This window comes from Acanthaster planci, linkage group LG02 (assembly GCF_054643075.1).
Source record: "Acanthaster planci isolate LZ-2023a linkage group LG02, COTS_SCS, whole genome shotgun sequence".
NCBI classification, from domain to species: domain Eukaryota; kingdom Metazoa; phylum Echinodermata; class Asteroidea; order Valvatida; family Acanthasteridae; genus Acanthaster; species Acanthaster planci.
Genome location: NC_141778.1, coordinates 33,901,586 through 33,926,599, shown reverse-complemented (window position 1 = coordinate 33,926,599; position 25,014 = coordinate 33,901,586). Strand labels below are relative to the sequence as shown.

The window sequence follows — 25,014 nt, the reverse complement described above, 5'->3', positions numbered from 1 at the left end:
ATTAAACCAAAACCATTTCGCGTTTGTGACCTTACTGAATTTAAAGAATAAATTCTGATTCACATAGCTCCATGCTTTCCAGAGGCAGTAATATTAACTTGAAAATCGAGCAAAATATATGATCTGTATATACTGTGAGCAACAATGAAGCAATAAAAATGATGGGTTCACTTGTGTTTGATGAAACAAAGAAGAAAATTTGTCCTTATATAAATGAGGGCATTACAACTCCAAGCACTATTTTTATGCACAAAATAAATATGCAAAGAGTGCAGAAGGTTAGAGAACTCTAGCCAGCTATTTATAGTAGCATTCTTGTTGACTTGTTAGCCGTACTCTACTCACATCACTAGCTGCCACGTGCCACTGCATCTCCCCAGCAGACACCAGCTCACCGTTGACATAGCAACGGATTTCACTGGTCCTCCATCGGTTGTACACATGCACCACTGTCACCATGTTCCACTGAAATGATTACGGTAAAACAAAAATGTGATTATTACTGATGACTTACTGTTTACTGCTAGCTTGTAAGATCAAATAACTAAACAAGAACACATAATTTGTGGAATTATAAAGTGCAAGATATTACTTGATTAGTTTTAGAAGTTAGAGCTAAGATACAATCAGCCTTCAGGGAATCAGAAAAGATGGCTGCCTGATAAAAGATCTCTACTGAGTTGACTAATGATGCCATTTTATGACAGGTGTACCAAACAGACATAACATGTACAGGGTGTTTTTGACTGAAGCAAATGGTCCAAGAAGCATTCCATGGGCGTGACAAAAAATATGAGTTTTGGTACATATTCTTACTCTATTTATATCTACTTACACGTAAGGTTGCTATGAGTGTTTATAAATATACATATATTTAACTCTACCAACAATGAATTATTTCCACTTTTTCTAAATGCAATATTCAAAATGGTTAATCACACCTTCAACACCAAAGAAAGCATCAATTATCACAATTATTCACGGAATGATGAAATCTGCTATCAATGTTGTTCTGTTATACCAGTACATGTAAATAGCAAAAGCAATTTTAGTAAAGTATCCTGCTTGTGGACATAAAGTATCAAAGAACCCAAAAAGCGTATACCACATTCATGTGCCTAAGTTTTCTAATCATCAGCAGACCAAGGAGCAGCCTCAATAGTTCAAGAGGTCAGAGGCGCCTCCCTAGTTTGAGTATGATCTCACCTTCCTTGGTTGAAAGTCATGCTTGATGCAGTGTTGGAACCCTTTGCCCTTGATCTTGACAGCTGTGATGACCAGACAAGACCCCATGAAATGGCCAGAGTACCCGATACCTTTGCTTGTCCGGAAACTGAACCAGAAAAAAGTTAACAGGGGAGTAACTAGACAAGAAACACATGAATTAAGAAAACTTACACACAGTCATTATAACAAAGCTAACAGAACATTTAATGCATCAATTTTAGCAGATGTTACATGTATCTTCAATAGATATTCTGTTAATATAAATATCCCAGACATTCTCTGCTTTCAGAACTTTCACAAATGCTGCATGTCACTGAGATTTAACCTTCTTGTGGGAGAAACGAAAAGACTGAAAGAATTGGTTTTTAAATCAAAATCCCATTGTGATTTTATAGCTACAAGTACCTAATGTTGTGTAGTATGTGTAATCAAATTTAATTAAAAATGTAATTAATTTCACAAAGATCTTCTAGGGAATTTCAATTAGATAATGAAAACTGTGTTATATATTATTTCTATTGAACACTGGAAGCTACAGAAAATAAAATATGCTGGAATGGACGGTGCAAAAAGTATTGGCATCACAGCCTCATTACATGATACATGTGATGTACATGTACAAAAGCTCCCTTCAATAATGCCAAAGACTAGGTAAGGAAATTACTCGTACATATATCCAAGAATATCAATGACATTATACTATATTATGACTCATTATTTCAATCTGCAGTTCAGGATTCTGGAGTGGAAGATTATGATAAAGTGATTCTCCTGGTATCTTGGCTGTGCTTACGTGTACATGAGGGTGAAAATCAATATGCATGTGATACATGCTTCTTTCCATCCTGTACGTTAATGTTCATGTATCCAAAAATTAAGTTCATGAATCAGGTAACCTAAAATGTCGAGTATTTATTAATGTGATTGATTCAAAAAATAAAGTTCATTGATCCCAATGCATGTACATGAACCCTAGGATACAAGGAGTTCAATGATGCACAGACAACAACTACATGTATTATCACAACTACATGTACTGTAGAGGTCGAGTTTCACATCACTAATTTTTTCCATGATTCAGCCTGTAAATATGCTAGGGAACAACCTTACACATGCAGGTTCATCCAATTTTGTGAAGAGCCCCATCATAATGAAAAGAGATTTACGTTAAATGAAGGTAACTTAACTTGTTCCCAAAACAAACATTCAACATTAAACCATGCTCATGAAAAAAATGCAATGTACATGTACGACAGTTATCAAATTTGAACTCAAGCTATATATAATGATAGAACAGCAAACAGAAATTCAAAGATTTCATGATTTACATGTAGCGATATCCTTGCCTATAATGAAGACAGTCACAAGAAAACCTGAGATTGTATGATTTTGATTATCAAACTACTGATGTGAAGAAATGAGTCACTTGGATGTGAATCCCCGCTACATTATTTAAATTAAGGTAAATATTCAAGTTAGAGGAGTACTACTGATATGTACAGGTATGTACAGGCTTAATTCAACTACATTTACATGTTCAAACCAGTGTCAGTTTTAAAACTGTTTAAGCTAAATATCCATGTACGAATGCAGGTACTTCATAACAATGATAAACATGTACAGGTATAATCTGCACAATTTTCTTTCAGAATCGGCACATGAACAAACGAATGTCTACAAAAGATCTTCAGGTTCATTATTTCATACATGTATCTACTGGTATGGTAAATGATGAATTGTACATGTGAGCTCTGCATGTTGACAGGAACTGTAATTTCAAGTGAATATTGAGTTACGTGTGGATGGCCCGTCTCACATCAATAAGTCATCAAATTGCAAATTTTTCATCTGACAAATTGCGCAGAATAACACAAAGATTTCTACATGTACATTTTTAAGGTAGAAAAAGCAATTGTCCTTTCCCAATAAATTATGCTCTCTCACTCCCTGTATTACACCCGAGTATAAATATTTGGTAAAAGAGCAACCACGCAATGCAAGTACATGATACAAAACTTTACATGTACGTACATGTTCATCATAATACAGTGTTTAGTGCAGTGACAAACAGCGCACAGCATGCTACATGTATGTTCGTACTCGTAGCTACATGGCGGAAAATTAAATCTTTGCTCGGTCAAGGTTAATGGACGGCTGATTGAAAATTGTATACAAGATGACACATACCCTTGGTGTTGTATGCTTCACCTATCACACTGGCTTTATGCTAGCATTAGTTAATTAAGGCAAACTATATGTACATGTAGGTGCATGAACAAACTGTGTGCAGCTGTACAGATTAAAAATTCAGACATTAATTTCTTAATGCCTGTAATTAACACACAGTAAAATACTTGAAAAAATTCAGACTTTTGCAGCCATTTCATAGACCCAACATTTATTTAAAGCGCAGGGGACGAATGAACACAAGAGATTTCACGTCAAGAATGGCTCTATCAATGGGAAAAACAGGACCACACAGGCCCTTTAAGGCCTGTATGTTTGACCCAATTAGTTGCAAGTGACTGCCGCACACCACTTGTATGATGCACATTCATAATCAAGCAAGAATCAGATTAGAGAAAAAATTACGACCACGGTATATGTACACGTGGATGAAATAATGCACTTGGCTGTAGATGAACACAAAACTGTTATGAAACTCGCTATAATTCCAACATGGCCAAAAAACAAACAAGAAAAAAAATCATGATATTTCCATCAATCCCTGAGGAAAACTGCTCAAGTATTTTTATTCCTGATTATCACAGATCCAAAGCGATTACAACTGCTAGCACACTGACTCAAGATTAAACCTCATCCCACTAGCTAATCAGAATCTGCAAGTCTACGGGCTAAGGCTTATGAAAGGGAAAGACACCAGTTCAGCGTTATTACAGACAAGCTGAAATAAGCCTGTCTGATTGGGGCTTACTCCTCACAAAGACAAAAAAAAATCCAAGGCAAGTGTTGTTTCAAGTAACCATTTACATGTAGAACGCTTTTTTAACAAGGTTAAGGTGACATGTACAATGTACATGTAATAAATTCAGCTATGAAGTACATGTATTTTTCAAACGTTCAATCTGCATAAAAATATTGACTTCAAAATCCACCTTCATGTGTGCATACATGTACATATAGACCACACTTACATGTACATATACACACAGATACTTACATGTACATCTGCATAGCAACATCTCGATGGCAAATTAAACAGCAATGAAGAACACACTTCTACTGTATAAAATGCAGATGTGCACATACTTTGCATGATTAATGTGTGAATGACTACAATTTATTTTTCCTTTTCTTGTTATGGCATGAAGATTTTAATTTCCCCAGCCCTTGAAATGCCTGCAATGTGCCTGCATGGGATGCAAAATTGCCATCCGCCGTAACGCATTAATCACAAATGACAGCCCACCTGTAGGACACATGACATGCTCCTCCAAGCATGAAGGTGCAACAGACGGCACTAGACCCAAGATATGATGTGAGCACGTCTGTTTTCAATTTTCCACTTACAGAGAAAACTTGCGAGTGCAATAGCACAGTAGAGATATTAGTATAGTACATTTGTACCTTACAGCATGAAGGAATAAAAAAATACTTAGAGCTTGATTTCAAGATAGTAATGAAATGAAACACCCAGAGAATCAAGTTGATCATTCAATAATTTTGAAGAAATAAAGAAATTTCCCATTCAAATTTTCAATCAATTGATGTTGTGAGAATATTACGATTAGGAGATTGGGATACCTGATGTTTAATTTTCTGGCTTGTCATGAATAGGGATGCAATTTCCTTAAGTGAGAAAAATATTTAGAGGCACAGAAGAAAAGAACTTGAAATAATTCTTACCAGTAGAGATATGGCTTGTCTTTCTCAATGGATGGGTTGACAGGATCCAGACGGAACCACGTGGTAAACGTAAATCCATTCTGGTATGGCCATCTTGCCATGGGAGGCATTGCAATTGCCTGAGGAGAGGAAAAAAAGCACAAAAAAATTCATAATTAGTGCTTGGCTGCAAAATGCTACTTGCACAAAACCAATGGCAGAACAGTATGTACACGGAGTTGAGTGCTGACTGCAACTTACTCTCAATGGCTTGGACTACAAACACTACATGTACATGTATTCCTGGAGAATGGATAAATCATCAGCCAAGGAGCCATGGATTAAAAGGAGAAAATTTTCAAGAAAATAAACCTGCTGAAACTGGGCTCAATCAATCAATGCCTACACAATATAAACCGATTTTAGTTTTGGTATGGCAAGGATGCAGGCAGGTTGTAAAGACAACACTTAATAACTTTACTAATCTGACAATCTACTGTATACATGTACATGTCCATACACAAGGACAACTGTGTACATTCAACCATCACCACATATCATGTATATCTGTCATTCACAAAGGTACATGTAACTTTTCACATGAATTACTGAGTGAAGTACAGGTAGACTTCTCTCTTACAGTAGCAATTCTGCAGCACAAACTGTTAAATTTGTCTTGCTTCTCAAGAAAGCTGTTGCAAAAAGATACATCTGTATGCATGCACCAATAATGGTCTCAGAACCATTTACCTTTGTAATAATTTTTTAAGCAAGTAAATTAAAATACAAGCCGCATTTCAAATTTGACTGTCACAGAGATTATACAGCCAAATTCACCAAAAACGGACAAAAGAAAAGAAAAAAAAATGAAAATGAATTGAATTCCTAACTCCAAGCCATAATGAATAACCCAGAGTACAGAGTTCATTGCTTCAGTTTCACTTCACTGAATTTTCATGTATACACTGCCCAGCAAGAACTCTTGGGACATGTTGCTGCAGATAACAAATGAGCTATTCTGGACAGACTGGCTATAGGCACAGTACAAGGACACCCTGGCTTCAAATTTTTCAGGAGTTTCTTCCAACCTCCTGCTGGCAACACTGCCAGGTGCAGCAGTGGGACTTTTTCGCATCTTAATCATATTTCACAAGGATCTCCCGACCTAATCATTACAATGGCTAGCCAAATTCAATTACATTCCATCTCATCTCAGCCACGAAACGAATTAAATTATACATAGCGGATACATGCACTCAAAAAGGAAAAACATTCCATGTTGCCACTGGGATCGGAAGCAGACTTTTCCTTCATTTTTTCTTCTCTTGGCCTAGGGGTTACGTATCAACTGACTACCCTCCGACTCATGATACCCTTGCACTTTGCCAATGATGTGGCTGCTTTGTAACTCACAGATCACAATGAGCAGAGGGTATTGTCTGAAACCAAGGAGTGAATCGATGGGGTGACCTTTGGTGAAACTATCAACAGCCTGGGCGTTTGACACCTGACGAAATGGAGAGCCTGGCTGATGTTTCCTGCAAAGCAGTGCTGTTATTTAGCCCCTTTCCATGAGGAGATCAAGAATTTTGTCTAATGGAAGATCAATTATGAGGGAGTGCCTCAAAAAAAAAAAAATCATAGCTGATATGACCAACCTGTTGTAACATTATTGCTCATGGTTTTGTTGTGTGGTGTGTATGATGCTGCCTTCTTGCTTTGTATTCCAATGTACATGTACACGTACTTGTAGAGAAATGAGAAATGTGCATACTGTGACTGGTAATGTGTTGGATGCATGACTATCACACACCTACATCCGCTGCAGCATTTTCTGAGCAAAACTACTACATCTGCGACATAATCTAATTTTGACATTACACTTCAGCGGACCTTATTCTGAGAGAATTTCTAACAAACAAAGGCACAACGCTAATATTTTTTTCTGTGCGAAATCCTAGAATGTCCCGCGACCTTAGTAACATCCATGGCTGCTTGAGGGGGGAGTGTTCTGCCTTTCATCAGCATTTTCACAGGTGGAACATACCAATCTTACAAAAGGTTCCTTTCCTCACTGACAATTTCCTCATCCTCTTGCCAGCTTTTTATGACCAATTTCTCTAGCTACTCCATATGGCACCATAAACACAGCGTGCAACATATATGTACTGTAGATCAGAATTTCCATCAGAAAATTTGATTGATGGAGAGAGACAAACGATCATGAAATGGCCTTCGCCTATCCCAAACATTCGTTACATTAACATTTAGTTTCAGTACCAACACTATTTTAGAAATAACTAAATTTAGACTCCAGAATAGTTATGTCTAAAGCCAAAATTCTTTCATTTCTCAACATGAGTAACAGCAACATAGGCCTATATGACGTTAATACATTTCCTGGAGCAATAAGTGATCAATTATCTCTCTCTGAACACACAGGGATCATCTTACACGTACCGGGTACATCTACATCTTTTAAACTGCTTCCGTCCCCCCACAAAAAAGTAGTCAATTAAAACTGCCAGCAATTTATGACTGGGGAAATCCTATTATGAGATTTTCCTGGAATTGAGAACTTATATCTCCTACTTCATCTATTTTTTTTTTGTTTTTTTTTCTTGTGACAGCTCAGATGCTGCTGGGATTATCAAGCCATTATGCTTGATTTTAAATGATGATGTTTTTTTGTAAATGTACATGTCCTAGAGTGTGCAAATCCTTGTAGATGATGGAGGCGAAGAGTTGTTATACTCTGCTGATAGTGCTGTGTGATAAGACCTCTGGCTGGGAAGACCTTCTGAAGGCAAGGATCAGCATAGTGTGTCGTCTTCATGTACTAGATCAGCTGCAGATGGATATAACATTCCCAATATCCGTAGGCATGATTGGATTCCGTAATTATACCCCAAATTTAGTGTTATTAAAATTGAAACTAAATGCCAAAACTAAACTATAATTTTCCATTTCAATTAATGCATGCAGGCCATAAAAATTTCCATGTCGTGTACTGAAAAAGTTGACTTTGCAACATGTACATGTACTATACCAAAGTGTGGTCTTACTGAGTGCTTGTCAAGCCACTGCATGAGAACATCAACTATACTATACATGTACATACAGCTTGGTTCTATAGATACTATGTAAAAATAGTATTCCCACTCTTAACATACAGGATATCTAATTATCTTACAAGGCATATCCCCATGAGCTAAGTGCTTCTCATCAAGAGCAGTTTCAACACTGAAAAACTGTTTTCATAAACTGCAAAATACTGTCAAATGTTAATTGCAGCACTGAGCAAATACTGCCAAGAGCTCATCAGTGCTATCCTTGACTCTGTGTCAATACGAGGCACACTGACAAGAAACAAGTATAGTGCGCAGATCTTTTATATGAAACTGAAGGAATTTGAACAACTTTCTTCATTCCTTGTGAAGCATAATTTTCAAAGTGTACGACGGTGAAAGCTGCAGAGATGTAGATTTTTCCTGTACTTTTACTCTCATGAAAATCTGGGCTTCAATCTTGTCACAAGGCCCCATTATTTCATTCAAAGAGCGAATGTCAAGGAGGCACTTTGACCATAACAAGAGTGTTTAAACAAGCAAGAATCGCCCCTCCCACGCAAGGTTCAGGAGATGATTGAAGACGGTTAAATGTTTGGCAAAATGTGGGGGTCGATTTTATGGCAATACTGAGCTCACTATGTGTGTGCTGAGCTAACAGGAAAAAAACCAGGACACTGGCCTAAATGTAACATTCTCAATAGTACATGTAGGTTAATCAATCCATTTCATGAATGACCATGCACTGAAGACATTATGAAGCGAGCAAAGAATTTGGGTAAAAATTAACAAGTGGTCATTGTACTCACACCCTACATGACAATCATCGACACATTAACAATTACCTTTCACAAACAGTAAAAAAAGTTTGATTTAATTTTCGCTCGATGTACATGTACAAGTCTGAATGCCTGTTCTCTGTGCAAATAACCCTTTTGTTTGACCTTTCCAAGTATTCAAGACAAAACTGGTGACAGAATGTTCACAGGCTCGGCGGCACAGCAGTGGAACAGTCTACACAGTCTTCATCCAAAATGCAAAATCCCTTGAGCAGTTCAATAAGACACATCTTTTTCAACATTAATTTACTCCAGGGTTTGTGATCATTAGGTAATTACATATTTTTAATTTGTTGATTATTTGTAAGCAGTGCCATCTGCTTGATGAAGTACAGTATCTTTAAATTCCAATTATTATTAAAAGAAAAGACTGATAATATGTTTGAGAAGGTCATAATGTTAAGAGTATCAGTCTGTATCAGTACACCTCATCTTTCACAAACTGAGAACAATTAAAAGGGTTCAATTGATAAGCACGCACTGCTGGCTCTGTTAACATTTAAATATTCATGGATATTCTGGGAAGACATGTATTACAAACATACACTGTAGAAGGACATAACGGTCCGTTAGGACTGTAACGGATCCCTTCTATTAGTACGATGTAAAAATAACAACGCTACTAAAGTCTTGCACAAGACGGAGGGTCCTTTTAACGGATGGCTGGTTTGTGTGGGTTTATACTCACCGCTCCATTCTTTCCCGAGAAGCTGAAGAACACGTCTGGGCCATGTTTCCGAGGGATCTGCTTCAGGACTTGCAGGAGTTTGACAGAGTACTGCGGCTAGGAACAGAAGCGGAGGAAAAAATAACAAATAATGCTTTGAATTCTGGCTGAAAGATGTAGAGATAAGAATCGACAATCAAATTTCAGGAGATTCGTGAGCACAAACAGACAATGGGAATAGAGATAAGCTGCAGATACATGTTCAGGTACATGTGCATGTATAAAAAGGAAAAAGGAAAAGTGATTTTATTTGTAGTGTTTTGGGAGAAAGCATAATACATGTATATATACATGTACTTCATGCCACAACCGGGTAAATTTTCTGAAAGAGGTTGGGTTTGCTCCTTGTCTTTCGCAGGGTGAAAAATGACAAGTACATGTTGCCTACAATATGGAGAATTATATTATACAGTCATCTTTCAGGGTAGGTGGAGCTACCCTTGAAAAATATCTGCAAGCACAATCTCTTGCTCCACTGCAAAGCCGCTGAGACTGTTTTATTTTTCTTCTCTTTAGAAGTGAGTGATGCTTGGCACATCTTCAAATATCCGCTATCAATCGATTTCCACAGCACTGTTGGGTCAAGATGAATAGATGTCGGCAGCTGGGGGTTCTGAGTTCTACAGCTCAGGATAAAAATACTCGGCTGATCATTTTGCCATTACTGCCAGCTGGGGCCAGGCCATCAGCCATTCAGGAACCTTCATGTGGAGGTGTCTTTTCATTGACTTTGTGTCATGCGCTTACGATGTGGACAAATCTAACAATCTGAAGCAAACCTGTACATTGTGGTCACTTGTTAGTGACAAACATAATACACGAAAAGTATTAATGCTAAGTGATCTCTTTGACCATGAGTTTATGTCATAGTCTGCGGGTAGCTTCTTTCCATGCTGACGGTTTCCACAGTACCTGTATACATATATGTGTACATGTACATGAACATGTATGTGGGTTAGTCCTGATTATTGTAGGGGAACACTGTACTTTTCCTGAGACGTCGGAGAATTGATTTCACAAGTCTAGCGTAAATTATTTGGAGAAATGAACCGTGAATACACCAGAAGTACAATGTGTGCATGAAGACAAACATTTTTCTTATTTCAATTCCCAATGTTCAGGGATGTGTAAGATACATGTACATGTAGAGATGACAATTAAACTACCTTAAGACTGTCATACTTTATATATGAAACAAGAAGGTCATTTTTCACTGCCCATTACAGTACAAGAAAAATGCCTCGAGTGAAGATACCAATAAAGTGTGTGACAATATAATAAAATCTAAAGTCAATTAAAAAATTAACTTTATAAAAATTCACTTACAAATTACCTATTAAATCGGTTTAGCCTCTGTAGCCTATTCATGTGCCAAAACTGTGATTCATTACACCCTACATAGAAGTAATAAATTGGTCTTACAAAATCTCTCTTACCGCACAACCTTTTTTTAGATAATAACACTGGGAAAGCTCAGGGCAATAATGCCATTTCTTTTTTAAATTAAACACATAAAAAGAGTCATTAAAGATCAATATGCTTTTGGTGTGTTTGCTGGCAATGCCCGCAGAACTAAAGCCAACCAAAGTCGCTTAAGATTTGAAAATGATCGGAATATCCCCATCTCCCCTTCGACTGGCCCCTCCCCCAAGACATCCCACGATGCAGTGCAATTACTCAAAGTAGGCAGGATCCCGTACGCACCATACAAAGCCTAGACAGATTCCCAACTACAGAAAAAAAACCTGGAGAGATGAAACGATCATTTATACTACCACCCTACAGTCCGAGTACCGACAGCCCTTCAGGGCACCGGTGTCATGAAGACGCACGCACCTGCCTCTAAGAGCCTAGGCAAGTCACACGGGGGACAGCTAGGGCAAGATGTGATTGAAGTTAGGACGAGGAAGAAAAAGAGGGGGGAAAAAAGAAACTCCAATGATGAGGAATGATTTGACAGACTTATTGCCTGGCTGTTTGCCGTCCAGACACAGTCACAGAATGGAAGCGGATAACTGCTGCACTGGACTGGGCTACCTATAAATTTGAGCAAACACACACAGACTGGGTTTCTTCTCACACAACCATCTACCTGCTTAGATAAATTTCATGTTACCTGGGCCACACAGAGCAGTAGGTCCTGCCAAGTTCATACACAATATTAGCTAGAGCCATTCATGGTATGTGTTTGGAAATGGGTGACCACATTCATGTTTTAAATAACTAGCCTTTGCATAGGGCCTTCTGCATACACGGCCCTTCTCCCCCCCCCCCCACAAAAAATAGCAATGTCAGAACACTGTCACTTCCGATTCGCATTATGTAAGAAGCATGTCCTGTGGCAGGCTTGCTTTAGGTTTTTGTCAGCATTGGTGCTGGGATTATCTTGAGAAGACAACAGTAAAATAGGACAGCACAGATTTGGATTGAATTGTTTTCTTTCTCCGGTCCTTTTTTGCTTCAGAACTCTTCAGCATGTCAAGGTTCTGTTGATTTCTCAAGAAATCTTCTTGTGCTGAAAGTGTGAGCTAGGACAATCAGAGAACAAGAAGAGAAGGCAAGTCTGAGCATGTGGCAACAGAGGGAACTGCAGCATCTTGACAGCTTCTGGCTGTCCTTGTTCACTAAGGTCAGGGCTGTGTTCCACTTCAGGATCACTGCCAATCCGGTTAATGCACATCCAGTTCTGTGAGACGGCTGGCAATGTTTAAGTGATCGAACACAGTCCTGGCCTTCAGTTAACATCTGCTGAACAAATTGTATCCTTCTTCCATGCACAACACAAAGACAAGATCTTGAATCTCAAAACCTTGAATTCGTATTGCATCCACAGTGAGAAATTCTCCATCCCCACCATCACTATTTACCCAGAAAGCATTCTCTGCTATCTTACCCACTGTCCATTGTCTCCCTTCAAGAAGCTGAAGATGAGTTTGAGCTCCTTGACCGAGATGCTGTAGCTGGCAACAACTCCAAGAATCTCCATCAGCAGATCTGCCAACGCAGGGAAGAGGAAAACGAATAACAATACAACCTGAGATGGATTGGGAGCTGAAAGGTTTTGCTGTCAATGAAAACACAAGGTCAGTGTCGATGAAAGGCAGATGTAAATAATAAACTAAATTGCCAGACAACCTTTGTTATCACAGTGGATACAATTCCTCAAGATATTCAGCCAAACAACATAATATGCAATAAGAAACAGGTTATTTATGATGGACCTTTTTTCTTGTCAAACTCAAAGTTGTTATTAGCACTGTTTACTTGCTACAACACATTAAACAAAACTCAGTCCTTAGATAATGATATTCTATACAAAACAATTAAAAGAATATTTTTTGATACTAAGTGATTAGAGTTTGTACATGTGTGCAAGTTTCTTTAAAAATGAAAGACTTAAAATCACTGGGAGTGCCAAGTCCTTTAGGTATTTAGTCATCTTTAACTGCATTAATAGCATACACATATTCAACTGCATTTGGGGGTACATGTAGACGTGTACACCTATTGGTACGTATGCAAGCTTTCCAAAAACACAACGTGCACATTTGTGTCAGACAGAAACCACTCATTATTTTCTCTCCTTCCTTAAGCTCATACATGTGCATGATGTGCATGTACATACATGTAAGTAGACAATTTCTGATACCATAATCTGTACCGCTTTAATGTGGACAAGTCATAAATTTTGTCTTTCCATCTGCAAACATTTGAATCTGTAAACACCACCTATAATGTAGCACTGTGGAAAATTGCTGAAAACTGAAAGCCCCTTGGATTAATGCAGTTGGTTCGCACAGACACTGGCCTCAAGACATCCCCTGTGACTCTCCGCTAACTCTCCCAGATTGGGCTCTCGGAGTTTATCAGCGCAATGAATATTACACCTGTGTCATCTTCACAGCATGACAGGGACCAAATTCACCACCTGGGATGACACAGTGGGGCTATCAGGAAGAAACTAACACCCAACGGAAAGAATTATCTTGAGCACTGGTCTTCAAATGATGATTCCCACATCTACACATCATGATACTTCCCGGGGATGAAGGGAAAGGGTTCAGTAGCCAAGTCAACAAGGAAAGGGTGAACAGATTTCTGTATATCATGCATTAAATTAAAGTGTACATACATGTATGCGGTATGTATGCAAATTAACTTTAGTACACATACAGTGTATAACATCAATGTACACTTACAACTCTAGGTGAAATTATTCCTTCTGACAGGATGTCATTTTGAAGAAAACAATGAAATGCCCTTTTCTAAAGACAAATTTGTGGAAATTACGAACAGTAGTTTGTTTCTAATTAGGTGAAACATGCACAAATACTGACACAACATACCCGCACACGTGGTTAATTTGTCGGTTCAGTGCACAACATCGCACAGCTGCGTTTGGTTGAATGAAAACGTGTCCCGGACACTGAATTGGGATGCTATTCAAAACATGGCTCTGCAATTTTTTGATTTGAAATCAAGATCCTAGAATGCTTTTCTTAGAATATATAGCATTCACCGAGCTGGAACTTCATAAGGTTAATGTAGTTGTCTGGCCTCCCGTCTTGAGATTTTGTTACTTCAAAGGAACATAACGCACAAATGAAAAATGATGGAGTGTACTTTTAATGAAAAACATCATCTCTATAGCAAATTCATGCAGTGACAAGCAGCAAGTTCTGAGAAACTCAGTGTACTGTATTTCAGCACAAATGATGTACATGTTGCTTACCTGAGAGCATTTCGTTGCATGATTGTAGCTTGTTGACCAACTTGGTGATCAGACTGACTTCTGTGCACGCTTGCAGGTTGAGTAGACTCTTTCTCAAGATGGCTACAAACATACTCCATATCTCAGCCTGGAAGATGGTTCACAATACATGTATGAACACAAAAAGACATACATGTAGGGGTGATTATTTACACGTACATGTAATTCAACAGTGTTTTCAGGAGTGCTTTCTGAAAACCAGTCGCAGAAATTTCACCCGCTTACTTGAGCTGGATTCGAACCAAGAATCATCTATGTACAACCATCAACCTGTGGTGGGGTCCATTTGCAGGGGTACATATGTACATGAATGGAAATCAACGGCAGGGTTAAAATCCTATACTGTACATGAGCAAAAGTGTGAAATGTTCTTTTTCACTATGAGGAAATTGGTGTACAGAAAGCTCTTGGCATAAAGAACTATGTAATATATACATGGAAATACAGTAACTTAGAAGAGCATATCCTTGTAAAGAAAACTTCTAGACATCTTATTGATGTATTTGATAATTTATGTTCTTCACTGATACATGTACATGTACTAGTACATGGCCTAACCAAGAAGTACAAAGTTCTAATGGATTTGTTTGATCTTGCTGCAGTTGCAAAATTAAGTAAGTTTCCAATTCATATTTTCAATTGTTATAGAAAATTACTGCACTGAAAATATGCAGTTTGCTAAAGTGAAAAACACTCAACGTATACACGTACTGTAATCATATTGCGACAAAAATAAATATATGTCTATATTTTCAGTTTCTTAGTAATCACATGTCGGGTATAGTAAATTAATTTAACTGTATTGTGGATATTAATGATCACAAACACAGTTGCATCAATGATAATAATTAAGAAGTGATTACGGCCTGCAACAGATGATCAACTCCAGGAAGTAACCAGGCATACCGTACAATGTGCCATTGTGTTGGTTTAACAGACACCTGCGTACATGTACATAGTCCTAAAGTGAACAATCCCATTAATGAACGTTTTTGATCACTTAACGAAGTGCAAATGTATATACATGTAGAGTATGCACAGAGACCTCGGTATGGTAAGCTTATTTTCAAGACACTGATCAAAACCTAAGATTTCAGGAAATCTGTGGGATTGCATTTTCCACTTGCAACTTGATTTTCTCCCTTTCGATTTTCTGACATTTATGCAGTACTTGGGCTCATTGTGAGTTTTAATATTTTTCATGTTCCCTGAATAAGATGCTGTTTGTATCATACACCTTTGTAATTTCCTGTTTATAGCCCCCCCCCAATATTAACACTCAAAATACTGAAGATGCTGTGTCACTTCATCAAGGAACAATATACTCTAGACCATCATAGCCATTAAAAACCATTGCAACAGAAGCTACATGAAGGCAACATTTAATGGACTATAACAGACCCTGAATTGCACAGATACTGTCGTACAATGCAGTTATTGTTGCCAAGATTCTGTTTATTGCAAGTACATTTACATTCTACTGATGCCTTGCTGTGAAACTTGCCTAAATACAGATGAGAGCAATGGTGGATGTGACAAACTGCATGGGGTCCATGCACAATACAAAGACAATTCCAGATTCACATTTGTTTCAACACTGAATGAACAATAATTTTCTGTCTGTGGAAGTGAGTCAGAACTTCAAGGACTGTAAATTTTGTTGATGATACAAAACGATCTAGGATAAGCATAAGTGACTGGTGACTACATGTGAATGTTAACATGTAGCTGGAGTTATCAAAATGTGTAATGACGATAACACTCGGATTGCTTGTTATCTCCTGAACAGATTGAGTATGGTGCTTCTCAAAGGAGTAACAAGGGAGGGAGGGGAGAAGGGGGGGGGAGAAAAAATGGCAAGGTTAAGGCAAGAGGCAAGGTTGAGGCAAGGTAAGGAAGGCATTTTCTCACCTGCAATTTCTCATCACAGTGGTCAATCAGCTCCAGGAGATGGGTGACATTCTCCGGTTCTGCAATGACATAGTTGGACTCCAGGTCAAACTCACCTCCAACAAGCTGTTCAACGGGAAGAAACAAATAATGTTAACATTTCTTTGTTTGAGAAACTCATAATAAATTCCTGCAACTCACAAAAGAGCATGGATTCTTAAGAACTTTGAGGTTTACCTTTCAAACAGCCTGGATACTCAAAATATTAACCACTTGCTGCTGGGGAGCCCGGTTTTCTTCATATGCACATCCTTGGTGTCCGAAATCGGACAAAGGGAACAGGGCCTTGTAACAAAAGACCGTACTCGTAACAAAAGACCAGGCTGCTGGGAATTACTGACACTTTTTCACTGTCAGTGACAGAGATAATCCAGCATTTTTTGGGACAGTGTACCACTGTTTGTGGCATTCAGTGCCAGTGGATTACCACCAGTTTCAGGAACAAAAGAAAATTACGTAACACTGCACACTCTGGGCTTTTTTTACAAGGCGGCAGGCCTGGCTGAAATACTCCGGCATCAATAGATGTTGTCTTTCAGATTAAAACAGAACCAGACAGTCATTCATGTGGGTTTAAGTGTCCAGTAAATGAAGATATGAATTTCTCGAGAATTCTGAAAACAGAAAAAAATGAAAAATACTCCAGCCCAGCAGAATCAACATTGATAAATGCCCCTGACTCGGAGTAGTTAATGTCTAATTTTGCTCAGCAAAACCCTTCCTTATAAAGAAAAACATTAAATCCTTCGGCTGATAATTGAGCCTAAAGCTTTTGACGATAGAAGACAGTGATTTTTTTCCCTTGCCGAATATTTCCAGTTCTCATCATACCACAACTGTTGACTGTCACATCTCAAGTGACAGTTTTTTAAAATCATTTATCCATCTCATGAGAGATAAAGGCAAATTGGACAGTATTTTCTGTATTCCTGCCCCCAGATGTTTTTGAAGTCCAAACATTTTTTTGTCAGCTGAAGTGTTCTGAGCTCTTCTCAGCCGTGAAATGCTCATTTTGAACTTTGGCTGAACCATGAGCGAAAGCCCCACATTGGCATTCTACTCAGCTTGCTTCCCGCTGGCAGTGCTCCTTCCTACTTCTCCCCAAGGCATCGTGGGTAACTGGGCAATGCAGACGTCAAAATGCTTGCTTGATTGCCTTCAAGATTTTGGGGGGCTGGTCAAATCTTGATGCCTGGGACATCCAATCACAACCCACTGGCTGAAAGTCCCAGCAGACACATTGGGCCCACTCAATATGAACCAATTTGCTTCCATCGACCTGTGCACCTCATCTGAACCTTCCTGTCATCCTCATCTAAACTGCTGAACATCTCGTGTATTCCACACAAATTACTATATCATATAATTCTGGAGGGATTCTGCCAAAATACACAAAACAGTGTGTACATGGACACCTCGTGTACATTGTACATGTACATACATGTACTTGAACGTACATGTATTGATCTACATGTATATGCAGAGTTATTGAGAGAAGATTGACTTGATGCACACTGTACATCAGAAAGCCTTTCAGGTGATCAATTCCTATTATCTAGTTTATTTTCTGCTTCTTGGTTTACAATTTTCATTCAATCTGTATGCATTAAATTTTTCAATTTACTAAGTGTGCCCACTTGTCTGTCAGTCCATTAGACTAGCTTCACTGATTTTTTAGTCCCCTCAAGATTTCACAGTCAACCTTGACATGGGTATATGTCAAGTGAATCAAACCTTCTTGTAACCCACATTCAGCACTTTTCCTTTTTTTGGGGGGGGGAATGATATGGGTGATTCAAACATTAGTATTTCCAACAGCACCCATCTCAACTTCAACTATGCAGGGAAATCAGTCATAATTTGTGTACATTATATCACAGGGATACTTGTCCATCAAAATATTTTAGAAAACCTTTCCCAGTCTGGCCTGAGGAAGCCAAGAAACCACTCACAAAGAGTTATCTCCAGCTAGCAATCCGTGAATATTTTTCAATACTTGGTAGAGCCAGCCACTTCTTTGCTGTTTAGATCCAACACCCGCCAACAAATCATTCCCTCAAAAAAATTGATGGGGGAGGGAGAGGCACAGCGCATCACTCCAACCTTCTCATTATCATCATCACTGATTTTGTCTATCTTTCTTCAGGGATGTGCACAGGTGAGTCATGTATCGTACCATCCCTGGTGTCAGTGTTGGATGCTGGTATTACCCTTTAGTGTTGTGGTGATGGAAATGAGGTTACTGCACAGGGTGCCGGAGATCGAGTCTAAAGCTGCGCAAACACTGCGGGTTTGATACATCACTGTTATTTGGAACGTCGACTGAATGAATAAATGCACTCACGTGAGCGCATGTACATGTAAATGCATTTACAAGAGACAAGGACCTACAGTACATCTATACAACAGTATAGGCTCACTATTTTGAAAACTGTAATTTTGTTTATCTGTTAATACTTTACGTACATATACCACTTGATATGCAAGCCATCTGGCTCCTTCAGTATCTGCTTTTAGTTCCCACAAAAATGTTTTCTACAACTGTTCCATGGAATATTCCCCGACCACATAATGCCCCAACACTACTTAAGGACTGCAAACATACATGTACTGGGTACATGCATGTACAATCTTTTTGGGAAAAAAAAGATAGATTTGGAAACACTGATATTACATTTTGTCAACTGAGGTGAAAAAAAAACATTTGCTGGTGTTTTCTCCACTGTTTCCAGGCTCCATTTTACACCAAACAGAGCAAAAACTTTAGAGGAACAATGTTAGAGCATTCAAATACAATCTACATGGATGTAAATCTAAAAATTATTTTTCAACATACATGTAACCCAGCCAGAACAGTGTCACTGGCACCAGAAACACCACCAGAAGAGAATCTTCAATGATAAATTTGTTTATACCAACATTCTCTCTGATATAGACTTCCCAAAAGAATGCAGACCAATGAATTACGTAAAATAAAGCTAGAACCGTTAATATTTTCCTTTACACTACTTAAGGACTGCAAATAGAAAGTGTGTTTTTGTATATGTGCATGAACCCAATGGCCATGCTCTTCCCCCACAGATAATAAGCTGCCAGGATTATGCACAACGTATTCTGGTGCACCAGTTCTCACATGTCACTCAGCTGCACAATATACAAACACACACACAAGCACATGTACAGTACATGTCCATGTACATGTATGCGTACGAGTACTTTTGAAATGATAGCTAAGAACAGTTTGGCAGTTGAAATTTACGCCACATATTGGAACCAAATCATTTTTCCTTTTCCTATTCCTGTATTATAAACCTCAAAGTCTAAAAAAAGCTGACAACATTATTTATTCACAAACCTGACATAACATGGCTCAAATATACATTTACCAGTACCATTTTTTTCTTAATAAAAATTGCACACATGTAGTACAGAATCTGATGTCGTACAAGCACCAAATTTTACACGTAATATTCTAGCTGTACATGTACTTGTAAATGGATGTTCTTGATAGTGATATGTCCAGCATATCTGACAATAACTGGACTATTTCCAGACCATTTGTGAGTGAGGAGACAAGACCGTTTTACTCTTGACATCATCCTTTCCCAGTAATTTTGTTTTAGTTTGTATTAGAAAGAACAACATAAGCTCTTTATTTTGATGTACGTGTATCACTCAGTGTGTGCTGGGCCAAGAACAGATATGATTTGAGTGGAAAATATTGAGGGTCTCTATTTCCATCGTGCAAGATTCTCTCAAAGGCCTTCACTCAAAAGGGGCTCTGGTGACTTCCAACTCATTTTGTATTGTCACATGTTTCTCACACTGGAATGAGTGCTACATGTACATGTATTTATAGGGCATTCAGCTCACTCACGCCCTGTTACACGAAGGATCATGATCCAAATAATAATTCAAAATCATGAGCAGTATTGCGAAACTCTCTTACATTGTCCTCTACAACTACATGTACTATACATGTATGTACATGTATATCACTCACGTACAAGTACGTATGGACATGTATTTCAAACAGAGCAAAACTGCTGCACAGATTGTGTAGAAATTCCAATTTCTGCCTGACTGGGCCAAATTACTGAGTGACCACTGCGAAAACTAATTTCCTGACTCTGGCCAATACTGATTACCCCAAACGTGCCTGTGACATGTGCCCAGTTTTCATACTGATGACAGACAACAAGCATGCATTTAATGGCTGGCCAACATGGCAGCATCTCCACTGCGCTTGCTGATAAGATGACTGAGACTATGTCAACCAAATGGTAATCACAACACGTTCTTCTCCAGAAAATGTGCGAGGAGTACACAGTGGCGGAAGACCAACAGGGATGTGGGCTTGGGGAAATATTTATGGAAATGGTTCAGAAAAATGGCTCAACAGAGAAAGGATTTCAGAACTTCAAACCCCTTCTCCTGGTCCTCCTTTTTATTTGGTTATCTGTTTGTTCGCCAGATCAAGCACTTGCCTTTTAATTTTTTCCCCCAAGAAGGAAATTGGTATCAATGTGTTACATGCACACATACTGTAAATGTAGCATGCTGATTATTATGTGTAAATCTGCACTTACCAACATGAACATGTAAGAATTGAAAATGCATGAATGTCAACAGTACCACTATCATACATGTACATGTTCATCATCACACAAATTCAAGAGTAGAAACCTGTACCAATGATGTTGAAGTGAAACCTTTAAGAATGCTACAAGTTTAATCACCGATTAAAAAATTATTTGACATACATGTGTACACGAACAGTGTGTATGGACATGATGTGTGTCAAATTACCTGTATCGTCTGCTTACTGGAAAACATGAATCACCTACTTTAGCCTCAAGATAACATGGTACATGTATTTGTTCACTGCTCATGCAACTTTGAAAAGGTTCACTGGCCATACACAAGAACATTATGTGCTGCATTGTCAATTTCTGCAACAACATTATACATGTACATGTATCAATCCACCATTCTTGCTTTGTTAGACCATGGAGGAAGAGACAGGCAAGTCAGGATTGTGCAAAGACCCAAGGACTGGAGTGATCACAGCTCAGCCACTCACGATGGATAAAATTGGACAGAAAGAGTAGGGGGTTGGACAGAGGGTTCATGTGCACATACATGAGAGCGATGGACAGTTAAAAAATTGCAACTCTTAAAGCATGAATGTTGAAAACATGCGCACAAATGCCGGTATGTAAAATAAGCTTGTGACTGTGAGACCTACCGGCACATGTGTACTGTGTAAGAGCAAATAAATTTCCTCCGACAGTTCAAAAAAAGAAAGAAAAAAGTGGATTGCCTCTAGCATAACTACGAGTAATGGTTCACAATATAATCAGCTCAAACTGCCCTAGCAAAAGCAAAAAAGAAACTTGTAGGGCCTACTTGAATGCACACAACCACGCAAGGTGTGTACTGAGCATCATTTTTCAGGCTGGCAACAAAGCTCAATTACTTGGGTGGATAAAAGAGCAGATGTTATCACAATTGCCCAGGTAATCTACCCATCAAACCTGAATACATAATTATTGGCACCACTTTGAAATTTGAAATTTACAGGAAGACAACAAACTGGAGAGGCAAAAAAACCTAAATTTTAAAGCACTATTTTAACTGGTTTCAAAGCCATATTCATGACCTAATATCCATGCTGTACAGTTTCCAATTCTATCAAACTGTTTTAGTCTATTCTTGTTTCTAATCTCACATCTCCATATTTACAACTGCACACTCAATTCCCCTTGCAGTCATCCTGCAAATCCTGTCTTGCACCAAACAAATATGCAAGGAAAGGCAACATGTTCACTTGCCAATAACCTTATGACTGGATTTCAAATCAAATATTCATGCAGGCCTACAGAGGGTGCTGTATACACAAATACTGTTTACCCAGACAACTGAAATTTGCACTAAATTCTTATGCTGGACTTGAACCACTTGAACGAAATCTTCTGATTCAATTTTCATTGACACAGCTTTACTTTTTACACATACATGTATGTTATACATGTACATGTCCTCAGAGCCATTTCACTCTTGCAGTATACATGTACATGTAAAAAAATCATTCAGCCATAACTGCTGTGTACATGTACATTACGTCTGATAAGAGGTATTAGCATTAAACGTGTACCTACTGTACATGGCATGAGTGTACATGTACCTTACCACTCACAGTAATAAGTCTACCACCAGCCATTGTTGCTCACCAGACTGGTGCTATATAGCATGTATCAACTGTTGTGAATACCTTCCATTCCTCTGGATAGGATGCTAGTCCACCTTCCCCCCCCCCTAATCATCAGGGGGAATCCCTGGGGAGGAGTAAGTGGGGTTAAGTCACTTCCCCATGGGCACAACACATTACCGTCAGCTGAAGTCAGACCCTTCCCTTTATGAACCAGTAACAAACATTTTTTCTCATTTTCTTTTTCCCTTTAAGTAATTCGTGTAAGTGCATGCTTGTACACGTACCTGTACAATGTACACCTACCTGCATACAAAATTCATTTGCATCTACACAGTTCAGGCTTGACACAAAAGAGAACACCACTTTATGAACTCACAGCAATACTTGATCAGCAATACGTACACATGTGTGTAAGTTTGCTGAATCTAGTTTTCCATTCCAATTTCACACTGAATTCCTTGTGACACTGAGATTGTTTGCATATTTGAATTTTGAACTGACCTTTCTTCAATACAGTTCATTTTGATTCATGAATAAAGTCAAAGTTTGTGAACACGTGCACTTAACCTTGCTGGTTTAGTGTAGCCATACATGTACAGTATGGGTTTCAAAGACTGGCTCATAATTGTTCAAAAAAAATCTCTACCGATCTGCAGAAGCTAATACTTCCCATAAAAATCTGTGTGTCCGAATGGTTTCAAATGATTGAAATTCAGATATACTGGTTAGCATTCTGATTACTTGAGCTGCACTTTTCAGCAGTGAATTGTTTGCATTTATTTCTGTCAACAACTGGTCAAAATGAGCGCCACGTTTGGGCAAACTTTACTGCCTCTCACATGCCAAAGTCAAAGCCACCAAGCACGAACATGCAACAATTCCCACTCCCCCCCACTAACATGCTCTTATTTTACCCTCACAGTCCTTCCCCTCTAATGAGTGACATTTCAAATTTCAAGGCCTCTTTTTCATCGGAGCAGGTAATCAGAAGGAGAATCTTGGCAATGGGAAACCCATCCCAGGCCCCCAGTCACAACCCATTAACAATTTCCCAGTGTGATCACAAGTTACGCGCAATTTCACCAACCTGAAATGCCAAGCTACGATTTTTTTTTTCTCTTGGTCTCTATCCCTCACCTCTAACTTTAATTACAAGTATCCCACAGAGACAAAGCATTTTGTTTTCTCCCCTGCTGTTCTTGCCCCATGGGGACTATTTTCTTACCCTCTCAGACCCTTAATAAGCCGTCATCTCCAAATGCCCCAAAGACTGATGGTTTCCGTTGCTTACCCGACTTCTCCCCTGAAGGGTACCTCTCTAATTTTCCCAGACCGAGCACTACCTGTAGGTTGAGGTGATTTGCTAAATGAACACGTTTCAAATTCAGCTCGTGATTCTTGAAAGCTCTGCCAGCGGTACCTTCCAGGCTTGGTAGTGTCATCAGATTACGCAAATACGTGTTGTCTCAAAAGATACATGGTAGGTTTCACCTTCCTGATCTTAGGACATTGGGCAAAGGAAAGCAATTACATGTACATATAGGTTTAATTTTTGTCTGCTTCATTTTGATTTGCTGAGATTTTTGTAGTAGGTGGTGGGTAGGGATGGACAGGTGGGTTGTTTTATTCTCGTTTTAGATGCTACATGTATGTGGTCTCTTATCGTACATTACGTCATCTCGCAATTGAATATAAAAGAAATGTCAAATTCATAACAAAGTTCTGCTTTTCATGTACATGTAGTCAGACTTTGTAGCAGTGTAAGGTGATCAGATGTAGTGCACACTGTGGTAGGTTTAGGATTGTTGTTAGAATCATTAATTCAACGCTTACAGCAAACTGAAGTATCAGTTTCAGATATGATGATGTTTCTGAACAAAAACTAGATTCGGTTTTTATCTGAATTCCCTTGCGGGATGACACGTACATGTATGTAATTCACAATGAAATTATTCCTACGTTGTCTGTTCAACTGTATGATTAAAGCCAACATTAGCGCCTCTAATGTATTAATTTTTTTGACTTCTGGGAGTGTTGTTTTGTAACGCTAATTTTGATAGCATTACAAAACAACACTCCCAGAAGTCAAAAGAACTAAATCTACAACCGTGCACGAATTAGCCATTCTTCAATCCTAAAATTCCCCTGGTATTTTCACAAGGAACCATCCTGATTCCTCAAGCATCCTCACCTCCTCGTCTGAGTGGTGAATCAACAGCACACTTTTATGTAATGTATATGTACATCAAATTTCAAGAACCATCCACTACCATTTGAAGTATCACTGGCTGGGCTCTATGCAGCTCGATCCTTCACAATCCTCCAAACACCTCCTGATGGATATTGAAGGATCTGGGAGGATTTAGATGGTT

General features: G+C 38.6%; 1 protein-coding gene across 7 annotated transcripts in view; it reads right to left on the bottom strand.

The window, feature by feature from the left end:
- Window positions 1-25,014, bottom strand: part of LOC110983756 (neurobeachin-like) — a 176,896-nt gene that overhangs the window by 143,284 nt on the left and 8,598 nt on the right. For all 7 annotated transcript variants that reach the window (XM_022243287.2, XM_022243291.2, XM_022243289.2 and 4 more), the window contains exons 2-8: window positions 16,390-16,494; window positions 14,440-14,566; window positions 12,601-12,701; window positions 9,669-9,764; window positions 5,095-5,213; window positions 1,207-1,333; window positions 346-465 (exon numbers count right to left, since the gene is read on the bottom strand). In XM_022243287.2, the coding sequence (XP_022098979.2) occupies window positions 346-465; window positions 1,207-1,333; window positions 5,095-5,213; window positions 9,669-9,764; window positions 12,601-12,701; window positions 14,440-14,566; window positions 16,390-16,494 (795 nt within the window). The remainder of the gene's footprint in view (window positions 1-345; window positions 466-1,206; window positions 1,334-5,094; window positions 5,214-9,668; window positions 9,765-12,600; window positions 12,702-14,439; window positions 14,567-16,389; window positions 16,495-25,014) is intronic.